The 18,534-nt window shown below is 46.6% G+C and overlaps 1 protein-coding gene across 1 annotated transcript in view; it reads left to right on the top strand.

Annotated features, from left to right (window-relative positions):
- The first annotated feature begins 693 nt into the window (after window positions 1-693).
- The window catches only part of B4GALT1 (beta-1,4-galactosyltransferase 1), a 56,246-nt gene continuing 38,405 nt past the window's right edge, over window positions 694-18,534 (top strand). Inside the window, exon 1 of the mRNA XM_077817960.1 lies at window positions 694-1,050. Within this exon, the coding sequence (XP_077674086.1) occupies window positions 765-1,050 (286 nt within the window). The 5' untranslated portion in view covers window positions 694-764. The remainder of the gene's footprint in view (window positions 1,051-18,534) is intronic.

Genomic DNA, 18,534 nt, shown 5'->3' with positions numbered 1-18,534 from the left:
GACTTGGGTCAGTTTAACTGTGCTGCTCGGGGGTGGGTTTTTCACACCCCGGGGACGAGCTGAGCCAAACTAGTTTTCCAGCGCGGAGCAGGCCTCAGAGGGAACAGTGCACCGCTGGGGCCAGGGGCAAACACAGCTCCACCTCCGACCCTCTCCTCTGCCACTGGCCACATCCTCGGTGCGCTCCTGACCCCCAGCCTCTCGCCTGGAGGCCAGGGGTGGCACAGGCCCCCAGAAGCCCTGGAGGTCATGCCCTGCCTGTCACCATCTCCTCAAGCCTGCTCAGGTTAGGTCCCCCCTTCACCTCTGCCACTGCCTAGCCCCTGCCCCCCCGGACACGGCAGCAGCCCCCCCGGAGATGTCACACCCGGTTCCAGCCCCCCATCGCCGCCAGCACCATTGCAACCCTCCCCCCGGGCGGGCTGGGCGGTGTGGACAGTAGGGACCGAGCAAGCGGGGAAGGCTCCTCCCGAGACCGGGGCACGGGCCCCCCACCCAGCCCCTCCGCATCGGGGCGCGCTGGGTCCCAGGGCCGAGCTCCCACTGGGGGCTGCGGCCGCCCCCGGGCCAGGCGCCCAGGGCGAGCCCGGCCCCGCCGCTCGGCTCGCTCCGCCCCAGCCCAGCCCAGCCCAGCCCCTTCCTGCGCCGCAGGGGCGGAGCCCGGCCCGGCAGGCCCCAGCCGCGGGACTCGCGGGAGGCGGGCCGGAGCGCAGCGCAGCGCAGCGCAGAGCCGGGGATGCGCCCGCGCGGCTGAGCGCGCCGGGATGAAGGAGGCGCAGGGCGGCGCGGCCCTGCCCGGCACCTCGCTGCAGCGGGCCTGCCGCCTGCTCGTCATCTTCTGCGCCCTGCACCTCTCGGCCACGCTGCTCTACTACCTGGCGGGCAGCAGCGCCCTGCGCCCGCCGCGCAGCCGCGGGCCGCCGGCGCGCAGCCCCGAGCCGCCGCCGCGCAGCCCCGAGCCGCCGCCGCCGCGCAGCCCCGAGCCGGCCAACCGCTCCCGCGCCCAGCCCGGGCCGCCGCCGGACTGCCCCGACCCGTCCCCGCTGCTGGGTAAGCGCCCCCCACCCCGGGGCCCTGCGTGCGCCGCTCGCTGGCCTCGCCCGTCTCCGCCGCCGGTCCCAGGGGAGCTGCTGCCCCCCCCCCCGCCCGCACCCTCTGCCGCGCCCCGGGATCTGTAACGCCGGCAGCCCGGCCCGCCTGGGTAACGCTAAAGCGCTGGCCGGGGGCAGCATGTGCGCGGCGACCCTGGCCGCCAGCTGCCGTGCCCGTTGCAGGGAGCGCGAGGGTCATGAGTCCTTTTGTCTTCGGAAGCGGGGAAAATCTGCTTTGGAATTAGTCTGGTCACCCAGCGCGCCCGCTTCCCCCCCCATTCCGGTCTCCGCTCCAGACCCCGTCTTGCCGGAGTTCCCCTTTTATACATACAGGCAGAGCCGGGCGAAGTTCAGCAAACTCCCAAAGCCACCTTGTCTCGCCCGCCTGCCTCCAGGCGCCCAGCGGGAGAGACGGCCCATGGTCTGTTCCAGGAGGTCTACACACGTGTTTCACCCGCTGAGAGCCACATTTATTGCCTCTGTTCTCTGAAATTGCCCATGGTACAGCTTGTCCTGTTTATCTCCCGTAATACCCCATCCACCACTCCAGGGCGGCCACGCAAAAACCTAATGGGGGAGCATCAGATCTCCTTCTCCAGTCCTCGGTCTGTGTTTAAAATGTAACATCCAGAGGCTAAAGTGAGCCTAGCTTGCGTTAAATATTTACTAGTGTCAGTAGAGCACAGTAAGACAAATATATGAATCCATATCAAGCTTATGTTGGAAAAACTCCTTAAAATAGGGTTCATGAACATGTATGTAAAGGAATAAATAACCGTGTTAGGCCTTTCCCTGTTCCACCCAAACCAAAGTTGACTGCTCCAAACAAAGCCCTGGGTCCTGGGAGCCACCCCTGAGCCCAGCTTGTCTGAGTGGCTGCAGCCTATTCCCAAATGTTCCTTCCAGTGCCTCTTCCTACTGTGTCTTCCCTGAAGTTTAGCTGTAACCATTTTAGCTCACTTCAATTACCTAACCTCATTGAAAGCTGTTTGCCCACAGTGGAGATCGCGTTTCTTTCGTCTCACTGGAGAAAGGCAGCATATCATAATATAGATTACTAGGGCTAGTCTAATTTCATATTAAATGCTACCTTGCTTATTTAATTTTCAAATAATAGGAAGTTATGGGTGGTGCTGAGGAGAACTAAAAATTGTTTCCCTGCTTTGCGTGACCCATTTCTTGGTTCTTTGCCTTCTGATTAAGAGCTGTCTATGCTACTGATACAACTGTCGGGCGACCTGGCTCTGACAGGGTTATACCCCTGACCTGCTTACACCATTCTAACCTGTAGTGTAGACAGGGTCTTACCCACTGTCCTGGAAGTTGGGCCCTTTGTAGTCAGAACAGGACCCCTGATATGGCTGTGTTTATAGGATAAACAGATCCTTAATAGTAACATTTAGAAGGCTGCTGAAAAGCATGTGTGTTTTTCAAGATGGCATTTTATTGAAAACTACAAAAATAGAATAATTTTGGAAAAAGTAATATTTACACATTAGAGAAGTCCTTGGCTCCAAATACTCTTTCAGTAACAATTGTGTGCTGCTGAGAAGAGAGCAATTTAAAAAAATTATGAATGACTTATATTTATACATACATTACCAGGATTCTTCATGGTAGTCTTAATGAGATGCTGGTGAGAGAGAGAGAGACTTTAAAAATAGAGTATTTTTTCCTCTGAGACTTATAAATATTTTACTTAGTCTTGTACTTAGTGTTTCACCATCACACTGCTAGGGTTGCTATTCAGTTTCCTATTACAGAGCCACAATTCTTAGGACTGTTGTGGTTTTTTGTTTGGGGACTTCGGTGGGGTGGGGGGGAACTTGGTGGCTTGTTTGTTTGTTTTCCAAAAGAGTGTTATTTCTTGATTGTTCCCTTTCACCAGTTTCAGTAGATTCTAGCTAATTCTCTATCTACTCTTCCAGCGGTTCCCAAACTTGTTCCGCCGCTTGTGCAGGGAAAAGCCCCTGGCAGGCCGGGCCGGGCCGGTTTGTTTACCTGCCGCATCCGCAGTTTCGGCCGATCGCGGCTCCCAGGGGCCGTAGTTCGCTGCTCCAGGCCAGTGGGAGCTGCGGGAAGCGGCGTGGGCCGAGGGACATACTGGCCGCCGCTTCCAGCAGCTCCCACTGGCCTGGAGCAGCGAATTGCGGCCCCTGGGAGCCGCGATCGGCTGAACCTGCGGACTGGGCAGGTAAACAAACCGGCCCGGCCTGCCAGGGCTTTCCCCGCACAAGCGGTGGAATAAGTTTGGGAACCACTGTACTAATCCATTAAAAACCTGATAGTTCTCACCAAAAAACAGTGTTCTTACCCAGCTTCTCAGCAAAGATTAAATAGTTCTTGTATGACTATGACTTTGGAACTTCTATAATTGCTGTATTTGTTTGGACAGCATTTACCGCATTGTGGGCAGCATGGAATTCTACAAATACATGTTATGATGTGCTATCATAAATAAATACATTCAGGCAACAATGATCAGAATGAACATAGTCACACTTGTGAGGCAGTATTAGTGTGCCTCTGACTTAGGGTGACCAGATAGCAAGTGTGAAAAACCGGGACGGAAGGATGGGGGAAGAATAGGTGCCTGTATAAGCACCTAAGATCTTGACGTCTGATCACCCTACTCTGACTTCTGATACTGGTTAATCTGCCATAAAGTTGTTTGTGTAGCTATAGGTTTGCAGGATTGTGGCCCAGTGATGTTCTAATACATCCCGTTGTTCGGGGACAGCTGTACGTCTCCGTTACTTTGCATATTAGTGTAAGATAAGAAAAATTTGAATTCTCTCTGCTATCCTTGGGTTTCTGGCAACTTGTTATTTGTTAACAGCTGCTGCTAGAGGCCAGATACTATTTGAAACTTAAATAATGAAGCTTGATACATTGACCTTGTAGTGCCTTTTAGATGATTATATATTACTACTGGGTAACCATAGGCATTTGGGATGAGAAGATTAGAAAGAGAACCTGGCCTGTTACTAGTGTGTTATGTTTACATAAGGGCTCTTTTTAACCAGAAATTTTTTAAAATGCTTTTGAGAAGCTTCATGCGGTTTTCAACATATGCAACTCTCAGAGAAGTTCTGAGCTGACCACTTACTGCTAAGTGAGAGGCAAACGTTTATGGATCAACACATCTGCATAACAAATGACTGGTTTGGAGGTGGTTTTGAGGTCACTAAAAGGAACTGTGTTCAGTGCTTTGTTTTGTTTTTTGTTGCAGGTCTTTCACTTTCTCTTCATCATTATAGAAACCAGTTGTGTGGCCAGTACTGTGCTAAAGTCCTGTCACCACAAAAAGCACAAATCAGAATCCTTCTGGAAAATGGCTTAACTTTACACTATTTGAACTACGTAGCTAAGCATTTTAACCTAGCATGACTATCAGAGCTTTCCATTGCCCCTCGAAGGAGCAGGTCAGATGCTTTCAAATGCCTCGAATCCTGAGACAGGAAAGAGAGTACCTCATGATTCATTGCACTCTTTTCCCTGCCTGAACCAGGAAGCTGAATTGTCAGCCATTTTAGTCCACTTTTTAAAAATACTAGTTTGTACTCCATATTCACTGCAACTTACTAAATCTGCTTGCTTCCCTCTTAGGAAGTAGCCACTTTGTATATATACAATGTGGCACAGGCGGTAGGAGGTGTGATGTGAATTGTGGGATTACCTGGAAAGACTTGCCTGGTTGTGATGTACGGGTTATCCGTGCTACAGCTTCACAGTTTTAAGCTGAAGTGTGTGCAGTACTGATGTACAATGGCCTGTGGCTGCATGTTTTTAAACCGTTATTTACTACAGGGGTTCTCAGACTGGGGGTTGGGACCCCTTGGGGGTCACGAGGTTATTACATGGGGGGGGTCGCAAGTTGTCAGCCTCCACCCCAAACCCCGCTTTGCCTCCAGCATTTATAATGGTGTTTAATGTATAAAAAAGTGTTTTTAATTTATAAGGGGGGGGGGGGTCGCACTCAGAGGCGTGCCATGTGAAAGAGGTCACCAGTACAAAAGTTTGAGAACCACTGCTCTAAAGGCTGTAGTGTAGCCAGGGACAGAGACCAAAGATCCTGGTGGCTCATGGGTGGCTGGAATTCTTCCTACCTGTTTAAATATTAAGAACATAAGAAAGGCCAGACTGGGTCAGACCAAAGGTCCAGCCAGCCCCGTATCCTGTCTACCAACAGTGGCCAATGCCAGGTGCCCCAGAGGGAGTGAACCTAACAGGTAATGATCAAGTGATCTCTCTCCTGCCATCCATCTCCACCCTCTGACAAACAGAGGCTAGGGACACCATTCCTTACCCATCCTGGCTAATAGCCGTTAATGGACTTAACCTCCATGAATTTATCCAGTTCTCTTTTAAACCCTGTTATAGTCCTAGCCTTCACAACCTCCTCAGGCAAGGAGTTCCGCAGGTGGACTGTGCGCTGAGTGACAAAGAACTTCCTTTTATTTCTTTTAAACCTGCTACCCATTAATTTCATTTGGTGGCCCCTAGTTCTTATATTATGGGAACAAGTAAATAACTTTTTCTTGTTCACTTTCTCCACACGACTCATGATTTTATAGACCTCTATCATATCCCCCCGAGTCTCTTCTTTTCCAAGCTAAAAGTCCTGGCCTCTTTAATCTCTCCTCATAGGGGACCCGTTCCAAACCCCTCATCATTTTAGTTGCTCTTTTCTGAACCTTTTCTAATGCCAGTATATCTTTTTTGAGATGAGGGAACCACATCTGTACGCAGTATTCAAGATGCGTGCGTACCATGGATTTATATAAGGGCAATAAGATATTCTCCGTCTTATTCTCTGTCCCTTTTTAAATGATTCCTAACATCCCGTTTGCTTTTTTGACTGCCACTGCACACTGCATGGACGTCTTCAGAGAACTATCCACGATGGCTCCAAGATCTTTCTCCTGATTAGTTGTAGCTAAATTAGCCCTCATCATATTGTATGTATAGTTAGGGTTATTTTTTCCAATGTGCATTACTTTACATTTATCCACATTAAATTTCATTTGCCACAGACTAACATGGCTGCTACTCAGAAATTTGCCATTTTGTTGCCCAATCACTTAGTTTTGTGAGATCTTTTTGAAGTTCTTCACAGTCTGCTTTGGTCTTAACTATCTTGAGCAGTTTAGTATCATCTGCAAACTTTGCCACCTCACTGTTTACCCCCTTCTCCAGATCATTTATGAATAAGTTGAATAGAATTGGTCCTAGGACTGACCTTTGGGCATGGTGGATATGAGTCAGCAGTGTGCCCTTGTTGCCAAGAAAGCCAATGGCATTTTGGGATGTATAAGTAGGGGCATAGCAAGCAGATCGAGGGAAGTGATCGTTCCCCTCTATTCGACATTGGTGAGGCCTCATCTGGAGTACTGTGTCCAGCTTTGGGCCCCACACTACAAGCAGGACGTGGATAAATTGGAGAGAGTCCAGCGAAGGGCAACAAAAATGATTAGGGGTCTTGAACACATGAGTTATGAGGAGAGGCTGAGGGAACTGGGATTGTTTAGTCTGCAGAAGAGAAGAATGAGGGGGGATTTGATAGCTGCTTTCAACTACCTGAGAGGTGGTTCCAGAGAGGATGGTTCTAGACTATTCTCAGTGGTAGAAGAGGACAGGACAAGGAGTAATGGTCTCAAGTTGCAGTGGGGGAGGTTTAGGTTGGATATTAGGAAAAACTTTTTCACTAGGAGGGTGGTGAAACACTGGAATGCGTTACCTAGGGAGGTGGTAGAATCTCCTTCCTTAGAAGTTTTTAAGGTCAGGCTTGACAAAGCCCTGGCTGGGATGATTTAATTGGGGATTGGTCCTGCTTTGAGCAGGGGGTTGGACTAGATGACCTCCTGAGGTCCCTTCCAACCCTGATATTCTATGATTCTATGATTGGGCAACACCACTAGTTACCCCTCTCCATTCTGAAAATTTACCCTTTGTTCCTTGTCTTTTAACCGGTTCTCAATCCATAAAAGGATCTTCCCTGTTATCCCATGACAACTTAATTTATGTAAGAGCCTTTGGTGAGGGACCTTGTGAAAGGTTTTCTGGAAATCTAAGTACACTATGTCCACTGGATCCTCCTTGTCCACATGTTTGTTGACCCCCTCAAAGAACTCTAATAGATTAGTAAGACATGATCTCCCTTTACAGAAACCATGTTGACTTTTGTGCAACAATTTATGTTCTTCTATGTGTCTGACAATTTTATTCTTTACTATTGTTTCAACTAATATTGGTCACTTGGTAGCAATTAGCCATTGTTCTGTGGTATTTGGAGGAGGGAGGCCAGGGTGAAAAGCTTTCCCTACTTCTTGCTTGTCAAACTTAGGCCATGTTTACACTTTGCTGCAGCATGGACTACCATGTGTGAATTGCAGGGGGGCGGGATCCTTGTGTGAACATACCCTTAGGCTTGGTCTATACAGTTGTACTGACCTAATCCCCAGTGTAGACGGCTCTATGTCGAGGGAGGGCATCTCCCGTGGTAACGTGCCTCTCGTGGAGGTGGAGTACCTGGATGGGAGATGTCCTCCCATCAGTGTAGACGTATCTTCACTGAAGCGGTGCAGCTGTGCCAATGCAGCATGGTCTCCCCTAAGAGAGCCACTCTTGGGTACGCTGTGCAATTCAAACCCCCTGTAGCCCCTGCTGGGGCACTGTCTAAACATAGCTGAAGTCAGGGTTTCTAAACAAATGTTTTGGTGGCCTCCAAGCACGACCACCTGCTCTTGCAATGACAGTTTTTCCTGAAATACTTAATTAACTTTAGGAAAAACAAATAAATATGCAGGTCCAAATCATTCTGATTTATTTATGTAGGGTTTTTTGGTTTTTTTGCAGACTCAATAATAAAAAATTCTTTACTGGACTGAAACAGAATAGGAACACAAATAAGGTGCTTTGGATGTTCTTGTCTTTTTTGTTTTTTCTTCTGCCTTTTTTTTTTTTTTAGACTTGCTAACTAGTATGTCTGTTGTTGTGAAAAGTGATATTTGTTAATATTACTTTTCACAGCAGACTTACACAAGCCTAGGGACAAATTAAGACCTGATGGGGAGGTGGGAAGGGAGGCAATGGGAGTCAGGGGCGATGGGTGGGTGGGTGGTGAGTGGCCAAGGGAGTTGGGGGGGGAGGGGCAAGGGCGATATTGGGGAGAGAGGTGTTAACCTGGGGCAGAGCCCACCGCCATGCAGCTGGGGACCAGGTCCAGAGCCCGAAGCCCTGCAGCTGGTGACTGGAGCCCACCACCACCACATGACCAAAGCTGGGGGCCGGAAGAGGCAGTGGGGGTCGGGGGTGATGCTTTGTGTGTGTGAGTCTGGGGCCAGAGCCGGAAGCCACGCAGCCAGGGACCAGGGTCAGAGCCTGAAGCCCTGTGGCCAGAGCCTCCCTTCCTCCCACATGTCATGGCTGAAGCCTAAAGCCTGAGCCCCACCGTCCCCAGGAAAGTGGGGAACTTCACCAGCTGCCTGCTCCTCCAGCTTTTGGGTTGGCGGGGAGCAGGGTACAACCCCCCCCAGCAACCTGGGGGAGGGCCCACTGCTTTGCCCCTCCCCCCCCCCCCCCCCCCCCCCGCATCACTTCCCAGGAGGCTGTGGCCACAAAAAAAGACCCTGGTGGCTGCATGCGAGAATCACTGACCTAAATTTGGCAAGCAAGGATTAGGGAAAGCTTTTACTGTGCAGCTGAGTATCACTACAAATTTGCAAAGTTTTGTCACTATAACTGAGAGATAAGCACATCAGCATAAGCGCGACCAGACCTCGATCCAATATAGCCATTTGCAATAATCAGGAAAAACAAATTGCTCTCTGCCAGGGTGGATTTGATTTAAATCATGATTTAAATCACTAGTCAGGAAGACTCGATTTAATCATGGATTTCTACATTAAAGTGTTTTCTTGTTGGTGGTTACAACCTTAATGCATATTCTTCACAACTCAGAGATGTTAGGTTTTATTTTTAGAAGGTACACACTATACATTTTTAAAGTGATTTATTTTGAAACTTTTCAGCTTAGTTTTACAGCTATATCAGAAAACGAATGATTGTTTGGTTATTTCATTTACCAAAGGTAATTGAAGCAGATATTTGTGAAGTCATTGGGAGGTGAGTGATCTCCAATTCAACAGGTTAATCATTCATATTTGGAGGATTTTCTTGCCATGCTGTATTAGGAGGAGAACATCACCAGACAGACATTTAAATTGTTTTATTTAACTAAAACAACAATGTTATATATTCTGGATTTTTTTCTTCAACGGCAAACATATAATATTTTAACAAAACAAGCATATGAATTTTTGAATTTAGTTAAACATTCAAGTTTTTTAAAATCAGGTTTGTTTTTGTTAAAATTGCTTTGAACTAAAATAGTTACATGAAATATTTAAAAAAAAAAAAATGAAATAGACTGTCAGCCAGATCTACACGAGAAACTTAAAATGTTGGCTTCTGCAGCTAACTCAGTCATCTTCACCTTCATTTTCCTGTTTGTTCATAATCTGGAAAAGGAAAACAAGCTTTCCTGCTTTGTCAGGTCCCAAATGATTTCTCAATTTGGAATGAATTAGTACAAAGGAAGAAAATATTTTTTCTACACCAGGAGCAGAAGCTATTGCTGTTAAAAGTGAGATCATCACTTCAACAGTCTCTGAATCCAAGTGCTTAAGTGACTTCCACCAGTTCACATATATTTCTTGAATGGTTCACCCTTAGCTCTGATGTTTATGACAGTTGGCATTATGGAGGGATGGTTGCTGGGTGTCCATGTCATAGCCAACTCCCTTCTTCAGCAGTTAAGGTTTGACCCTGGTACTGAGTATTGAGTAATGATGTTCATTTGCAAGAAAATGAACTGGAGATAGTGCATGTCCCATTCGTTTTTTAATGCTTGTAATTTAACTCTGTCATTGCAGATTTCTCTTTTTAAGATCTCACTCGGTTCCTTCCAGATTTCAACAGCATCAGCAATAAACCAGCGATTTCCCTGCATTTTGTTCGAGGCTACAGAAATAGGCTTCAGGGTACTTAGTGTGTGTTCAACATTTCTCTTAAGCCCAATGTTGAGCACTTTGGCTGTGACAGGGCCATCTGTTTTTTCACGCTTTTGTTCACAAACTGTCATACGATTAGGCCAGTTCTTGATATAATGTTCAGAACAGTCCACTACTGAGTTCCATCGCACGTCTTGTGGGAGAGTTAGCTTGGTTCCTTCCACTTTTTTCAGAGCAGCTGCTGCTGCAAAGTGATTGTTACGGACGTATTTTGCAATTTCAACAACATTAGCCTTTATTTCTGGAACACTGAAGTCTTTGGCTAGGAGGTGCATCAAATGAGCAATGCAACCGTATGTTGTTAGCTTGGGACTCTCTTCACTCTCTTCTAAATAATTTCCTCTCATCTTGGATACATGTGCAGCATTGTTTGTGACCAAGCTGCGTACTAGACATTTGAATTTTTTTTTCACAGTTTGTTATAGCTTTTACTGCTACTTCTTGTCCGTATTCTGCTGTGTGTGCATTTCCTGTTATAGCAATTGTTTCTGTAAGGAAGACATTCCCTTCTTCTGTTGTCACACAACCACATACAACAGGATCATTGTGGACATTGCTCAACCCATCAAGACTCAGGTTAACAATTTTACCCTCAAGACCTTTTGCACACTGCTCAATTTCTCTTTCATACACTTTATCCAGCGATTTGCCTGCGACATCTGCTCCATTGGGTGGACTGTATCCTGGTGTTAATGACTGAACCATGTTAATGAAGTGTGGGTTCTCAATCATATGGAAAGGAGAGTTTGTTGCATAAACAAACCGGGCAATTTTTTCATCAATTACCTCTTTTTGTAATCTGCTGGTTCTTATCACAAACTTATCTATGGTTGTTTCTGGATGATGGAGATTTTGTTTTCTTTCTGCTACCGGTGATACACTGTGGCTACGTGACATACATGATGTGACTGAAACACTGTCATTGGCAGATAACTCTGAAACTATAGAAAATGATGGTGATCTTGAAGGTGGATAGTCTTCAGAATCCTGTATGTTGAGGATGGATTCTCCTAAACAAAATAAGTTAATGCAGTTAATTATTATTACCATACTGCTCATTTAGTATTACTCATTGCATTCACTGACACTCAGCAGTGCTTTAAAGGTGAAATTGTAAAAGGAAGATCTGACGATTTCACCTATTTATTTTTTATCACAGCTGCATCTGAAATGACAGTACCATAGAGTAACAACTATATTTTTTGGTCAAACATGAGAATTCAAGAATAGTCCAGAAGGAAGACAGGCAGTCCTTAAGAAAGAAGTATGAAATAAAAAAGTTTACCGACTTGAAGATCCTGCATGTTCAGACATGTTCCTTTCATCATCTTCAATGCAGCTTCCTCCTGAGAAGGAACACTTCTCATGATGTTGTTTCATTCGGGCAACGAGGCCTTTTGCGTTTCTTTGTTGCACTGTGTGCATTTTGCACGCATGCCTGTGTTACCCACCGGTAGGGGAACTTCATTAAAATATTCCCAAACTGGGTCTCGTTTACGGCCTGCTGCCATTATAGGTTTTCCTTTCTAGTGAGAGAATGGTATGGTAGATCTCAAATCAATGAAGGCTACACTCACAAAGACCTCAAGACTTCTGGAATATGCTGCTCAAACAGTTTCACTTTTGTTTCTACTGCCTGTCCCTCCCTTCTCACATTTATCTCCAGACTTCTTCTCCTTGTCCAGATCTATTCCGCCCACTACAATCTTCTATTCATTGAACTTTTTGAAACTACACTTTCAGAGAGAGGTAAGGGATTGACTCTGTGTACACAAATTTGCAGAGGGACAATAGGGTTGAGGTCTGTTGTTTCTCACCTCTATATATTATTAATTGATTTATTTAAAAACATTTTTGCTGTTAAAAAGCATGTTATCTCTGGAGACACAAATCCACAGTTTGAGAACTGTGAAATTAAGCATCTCTGATGGTATCTTCTGGACTGAGCGCTGAGTCCTATTGGGTAGATAGATTAACCTAAATAATCTATACAGAAGCCCCTGGAACCCCATCAGATTGGGTCCCTAGTCCATGAACTATTGGAACTCATTTACAAAACTTTTCTTAAACATTACATGAATATATTGTCTCATACTATAGAATTAGAATTTATAATCCCTATTCCGTGATGAGATATCTTTGAGCTCTAATGTATCTTAATTAAAACTATCTTTAGAGAAGTTTTTTCCTCCAAAAGCATTTTATCAAAAAAATCCGATTTAAATTAAAAAATCCAACATTTTTTTTTTTTAAATCTTTGATTTTTATCCACCCTGCTCTCTCCTCTCCTCTCCTCTCCTTCTAGGACTCTTGTGTTTGGATGGTTTGGTGAGATTATTATGAGTTTGTCCTTCCCCACTCCCCTCAAAAGAAAGGGGGCAGAGGGGGTGATAAGATCCTTGGGGAGAATAGTCTGTGTTAGGATAACTCATCATAAAATAGACACTTTGTCTTTTGGGGCCAGAAGTCCCTAACGTAGGTTATTCTTTTATATGCTACCGATCTATCCATGACATAAGCCGTTGATTAAAATAAATAAATGAAAAGCCCTTTAATACAATTACGCACATTAGAAGATCTCTGCCTACTTTGCTTTGGGCATTCTGGTGATTTATGGCTGGCACAATGGAAGTCCTCATTTGCCAAAGTTACTTGTTTTTTTTACGTTGACAGGGAGGTGAAAATTCCTTGTGTCCAAAAATGTGACTTTACTGTGTTTATAATGTAGTGAGGAAGTTGTGTTGGCACCATGGCCCCTTGCTCTAAAATGTTCCTATCTCTGGCTACACCTGCCTTCCAAACTGGGTTTAGAAATGGCGATTGTTCTAGGTTAGTGCTGATAAGTTGTGCTTAGGAGCTGTTTGTTCCACATGGTAAATCAGCTGATAGGAATTCAGTCATTTTTACACCATCAGAAACTGTTACTTTCAGTACATTTCTGTTATAAAGTTATCAGGATGAAAAGAGATTATTTCATTACAAGTCCTAACCCTGCCATGTGCGTGGGAGGAATCCAGGCTGAGATCCAGGAGGAGAGCCATGTTGTGACATAGTTTCTGCTTTGTGTCATGCGTGTGTGGGATTTGTGGTGGCTGCACAAGAGACAATCAGTGACTCATCTTTAGGCTTTGCAATTAAAATAAATAAAAACAACATCAAGGCCCTTGAGTTTGTTTGTGCTGCAGCCGTGGTGGAACTGAAGGCATGCGTGTGTACAATGAACTAGTCAGCCAGACTGGATACTGTTATGTAGTGGTGTTCATCATGCTTTTTACTGCACTAGTGCCGAGAGGGGCCAGCTGGGGAGCAGGGCCCGCTAGTGCTAGGCGCTATGCGAATACCTGCTGAAAACCCAGGCCATGGTCTGAAGAGCCTACAGCGGAAGGCCCCGATACTGTAGTGGGTTGTTTCTGTACGCACTGGTGTGCCAGGCAGAGCCGCGCTGACCTCAGTGGGCCTGCAAGTGGGTGTGCTCCGTTACAGAACTGGGGACTGAGAAATGCCAGATGACTCATTCTCTGAGGGCAGCTCTGGCCGCAGTCGTTCAGACCAGGCCTAATTGGGTTCCAGTTTAGAGGGCAGCTGGGATGTTGTCGGTGCTCTGGTGTCTGGCTAACCTGCCAGCGGGTCCTGGCTGAGCTTCCGTTGTTGGAGCCCCGGTGGAACGGCGATGAAAGCCAGTGGCCGGCAGTAGCCATGCTGGTGCTGAGCAGTACGTCTAGGGCAAACCAGCTCTCCAGCCTGTGAAAACAGAAACCATGGTTTTAAGGGTTTAAGAAGGCACTTTTGTTGGGTAAAATACCGACTAAATGGCACCTCTAGCTCGCTAGCACGCTGCTTTTTCTTTCAAACAGGACATTGCCTCCATTCCCCCCTGTCTCTTCCCCCTGTGCACAAGGAGAGCGACAAAGCGAAGCTTGCAAATTGCAGCGTGTTCCCTTTATGGCAGGGTCAGAGTGGGCCTGCTGGCTGAATATGGGGCTGAGTGAGACTACAAGGAGGAAGTTAGAAAGGCAGAGGCAACCCAGAGCTGCCATGACTCCTGACACACCCTGTGTGTTAGCTGTTAGAAAAGAGTAAAAGGTAGTCATTGCAAAAGTAGGAATGGCAGAGAAAACCAGCAGTGGGTGTAACAATAAGCGCAAAGAGGCTTGGGACCAGTTTCTGCTCTGATTTGTGCCTCTTCGTGGAATTACACAGGTGTAAATCAAGACAGAATTTTGTCCTCAGGGTATATTTCACATTACGCCTTACTCATATGTCTCCCTCCCCCACTCACCATCACCATCGCTAATAGCCCACAACTCTGAAGAGTTAGTCATTTAAGTGGGAGAAAAGGCGTGAGTTCAGCTGGCACCTGCTGTTCGGTGTGTAGCTTTGTTAATGGGACGTGTTTTAATTTTAAATCACAGGCTTTAGGAGCAGGCAGTCAGCAAGCCCAGTCAGTGATAAAACATGCAGCCTGGTATAAGTCATTATATCCCTGTAATCTGGTTAAAATAGGAGTCTTGAACAATACAGGTTTCAGAGTAGCAGCCGTGTTAGTCTGTATTCGCAAAAAGAAAAGGAGGACTTGTGGCACCTTAGAGACTAACCAATTTGTTTGAGCATAAGCTTTCGTGAGCTATAATATGCATCCGATGAAGTGAGCTGTAGCTCACGAAAGCTTATGCTCAAATAAATTGGTTAGTCTCTAAGGTGCCACAAGTCCTCCTGTTCTTTGAACAATACAAACTATATTTAGACTTGCAAGCTAAAGTGAAAATGTTAGTGTAGGTTCCTAGGGTCCAGCTGTTCCTCACACAATACTGCAGACTGACACACAGCAGAGGAAGGAAGGGAAAGTTTTCCATCTCCTATATCTAGTGCTTTGCAATATACTTGTTCTTCTTGCCAGTTTTTATGAGGGAATGGCTGGTTTCTCTGGGCTGCACGCCCAGTTTATGGTTAAAGACAGATGGAGGTTGTGCAGTGTCCCAAATACTGTATTCAGAGACAGGAGACTCTTGATTGATTAAATCCTTGGCTTTTCCTGTTTTCAGACTTCTTTTTCATCCCAGAATGTCCTAATTTGATGATGATTGGCAAGTTACAGGCTTTGTTATTTTCATAATAACCGCCAGTGGGCTGGTTCTGGGGGCATGACTGGGGGTTATTGTCACAATTGGACAAATTTACTCTAATTGTAACTCGGCGGGGCGGGGGTGGGGGCGGACGGACAAAGTGAAAGTTCATAAACTCAGGTTTCAGAGTAACAGCCGTGTTAGGCTGTATTTGCAAAAAGAAAAGGAGTCCTTGTGGCACCTTAGAGACTAACCAATTTATTTGAGCATAAGCTTTCGTGAGCTAGAGCTCACTTCATCGGGGTGACCTGTAGCTCACGAAAGCTTATGCTCAAATAAATTGGTTAGTCTCTAAGGTGCCACAAGTCCTCCTTTTCTTAGTTCATAAACTGTCACCGTAACCTAGAACAAATGGTATTGGGGAAAGGTGCGAAAGGGAGACAGACTGAATGAGTGCAAACAAAAAAAGCCACCTGATCATGCCCAGCAAACAAACAAACAAACAAACCAAGTGTGGGACCGGAAATCAGTGACCCAAAATTGATGTGTTGGTCTCACTGGTCGACAAAATAATGAGGGGATGCGCTGTTCCATCCATCACTCCCATTCTACAGGCCTTTTTAAAAAGAAGCAAAAGAAAAATAAATGTTAGGGGGAAATGAGTGGAGGAGGATGAAGGCCACTATTTCTGTATTCTCCTGTGACCTTGGGTTCTACCGTAACACATCTGAGTCTTCATCAAGCTGATCTTGAGAGATCTCCTGACCTGAGCGGGCCAGAGAGAGGGACCTAGATAACATCCCCATCTCCACTAGCTCTGGCTAAACCCCAGTTACCACCTGGGACGTGAGACTTTGTCAAAACCTCCTCTTCTTCCACTTCCCCCAGGCGCCCTCCTCCTTTCCCACTTCATTTCTTCTTTTTTATCCCTCTTCTTTTTCCTTCTGTCTAATAAAAGTCTGGCTTAGCCAGCCAAGCCTGTTTGCAACAGTGCTGTGAGCCTGTGACCACAAAGAGGCAGCTAAAAGCAACCCCCTAAACAGCCTGATGCTGGTACAAGTTTGCCAGGACTTGGAGGATATGTCTACACGGCAATTAAACACCTGCAACTGGCCCGTGCCAGCTGATTTGGACTGTGGGGCCGTTTCCTAGCACTGTAGACTTCCGGGCTCAGGTTGGAGCCTGGACTCTAGGACCCTGCAAGCTGGAAGGGTCCCAGAGCAGGGGCTGTGCTCTGAGGCCAGAAATCTACGCTGCAGGGAAACAGCCCCATAGCCGGAGCCCTGCAAGCCTCAGTCATCGGGCATGGGCCAGCCACGGAGTTTTAACTGCAGTGTTGCCAGACCTTGATAAGACTGAGTGCTATGCCTGTAAAAAGAAAAGGAGGACTTGTGGCACCTTAGAGACTAACCAATTTATTTGAGCATAAGCTTTCGTGAGCTACAGCTCACTTCATCGGATGCATACCATGGAAACTGCAGCAGACTTTATATATACACAGAGAATATGAAACAATACCTCCTCCCACCCCACTGTCCTGCTGGTAATAACTTATCTAAAGTGATCATCAGGTTAGGCCATTTCCAGCACAAATCCAGGTGTTTTCCCAGCAATGAGGTTGCATGTGTGAGTCAGCACCAGAGACACAAGCTGCATCTTCTCTCTTTGGAGTTCTTTTCTCTCCCCTTTCGTGTGTTTATCTTTTGTCTTGTAAAAAAATAGAATCAGATTTCAACAGCAGCAGTTCCGGCCCTCCTCAACTAACTTCTTCTCTTTTCCTTCCAAAGTATACGTATTACCATCCATCATACCATCTCAGAGACTGCCACGTGGGGCTGTGGGGGAGTTCCTTTTAAAACCCTCTTTCCAGTTGCTCAAATGGAAGCTTTATTTAATACTTTACATTCCAAAGGCTTTAACGCTTTCCTTCTTTTCTGTATCGTTCAAAAAGAGCTAAGGGTTGTTTATGGTGTGTGTGCCATGCTGCTAAGCAAGCTGAGGTCTCTGTACACCAAACCCAGAACCTTGTTTAACGCTGGGTCATTTCAGTGTCATGTGAACTCTAGGCCCCTTTAGTCCATCTAAATTAATACAACCGGGTGCTGCAGAGGTAGCATCTGTGGCAGAGTGGGATGTGCCTGTGTCAAAATGCAAATTCCGTCTGGTATTATACGTGGCAATGCTGGGCATGCTGACTGCACAAGCCTCTACACATTGTACTGCTGCATTCCAGACAACAGCCCTGTCCAGAAAGGTGTTTGGGACAATCACTGAGAAGCCATCAAGACCCCAATCTGGGGCCATGAACTTCAGTTGTCTCTTAACTACTAGTCCAGCCTTGTGGAACAATGGGTTTTCTACACAGGAGCTCACAGGGGGATAGGAAGGGGCCAGCATGACTGGTGCATGTGGCTCAAAGACGGGGGCCCTGTTCAAGAGCAGAGTTCTGCTATATGTGTAGGGGACGAGCCATCGCCACATGCAGAAGGGATCCTGCCCAGTCTGAAACGCTGGTGAGCCATGAATACACAGGAGAGGTTAGATCGGACTAGGGGAGGGGGCATCTCAGGACGTGGGCTGTTTTCAAAGATTTGTAACTCTAGAAAGCTTTAAGGGTAAAGTGAATGTGGCTGAGAAATTCTCTACGAAGCCTGTGTGTCTTGCTTTCCTGCCAGAAGGGGTTAAATGAGAAGCCCAGAGTGCCCACAGCCTAGGCGGAGCTCTGGGGAAATGTGTGGAGGGCCTTCAGAGGTCTCACAGTGGCACCCCATGTCCCAGGGAAGAGCATCAGACAAGGTCTGAGGCTGGGAGCGCTTCCTAGAGACCCAGAGCTGGAAAGAGTGACTAGACTCTACCCAGACCCATTGACTTGTAAGCACATGGGACCCAGCCACAGAGTCGATTAGTAACACACTGGTGATCCTACGAAGGGGTACAAAGCCAGCTGGGAACAGCATTCCTGGCCCCTTGGTGAGCAGGGCTGTCTGCCAGTCAGCAGAGGCCCCTCCACCCACTTACGGAGTGCAGCATTGACCAGCTCTGAAGCCAGGCTCAATCCAGTCCTTATGGCTGCAAGTTGGGAGGTCAGGGAAAGGCAGTGTAAAGTCAGGAAATGCAGTGCATCCTCAGGCCTCCGCAGGGAGAGAATAACTCGTGTTGTGTGCTTCTTATTCCCCTTTTCGGTGTCCTGCACAGCTTCCTGAAGTAGTGCAGAAAAGTATCAAACATGCTTGTTGCAGCATTAGGCCAGAATCATTTACCCAGGTTTTGTAGAGTACATCTAATCTGCAAAACAAGATCCATGGT

This window comes from Eretmochelys imbricata, chromosome 5 (assembly GCF_965152235.1).
Source record: "Eretmochelys imbricata isolate rEreImb1 chromosome 5, rEreImb1.hap1, whole genome shotgun sequence".
Taxonomy (NCBI): domain Eukaryota; kingdom Metazoa; phylum Chordata; order Testudines; family Cheloniidae; genus Eretmochelys; species Eretmochelys imbricata.
Note: the sequence above shows the minus strand (reverse complement) of the source record. Positions and strands in the feature narration are given on the sequence as shown.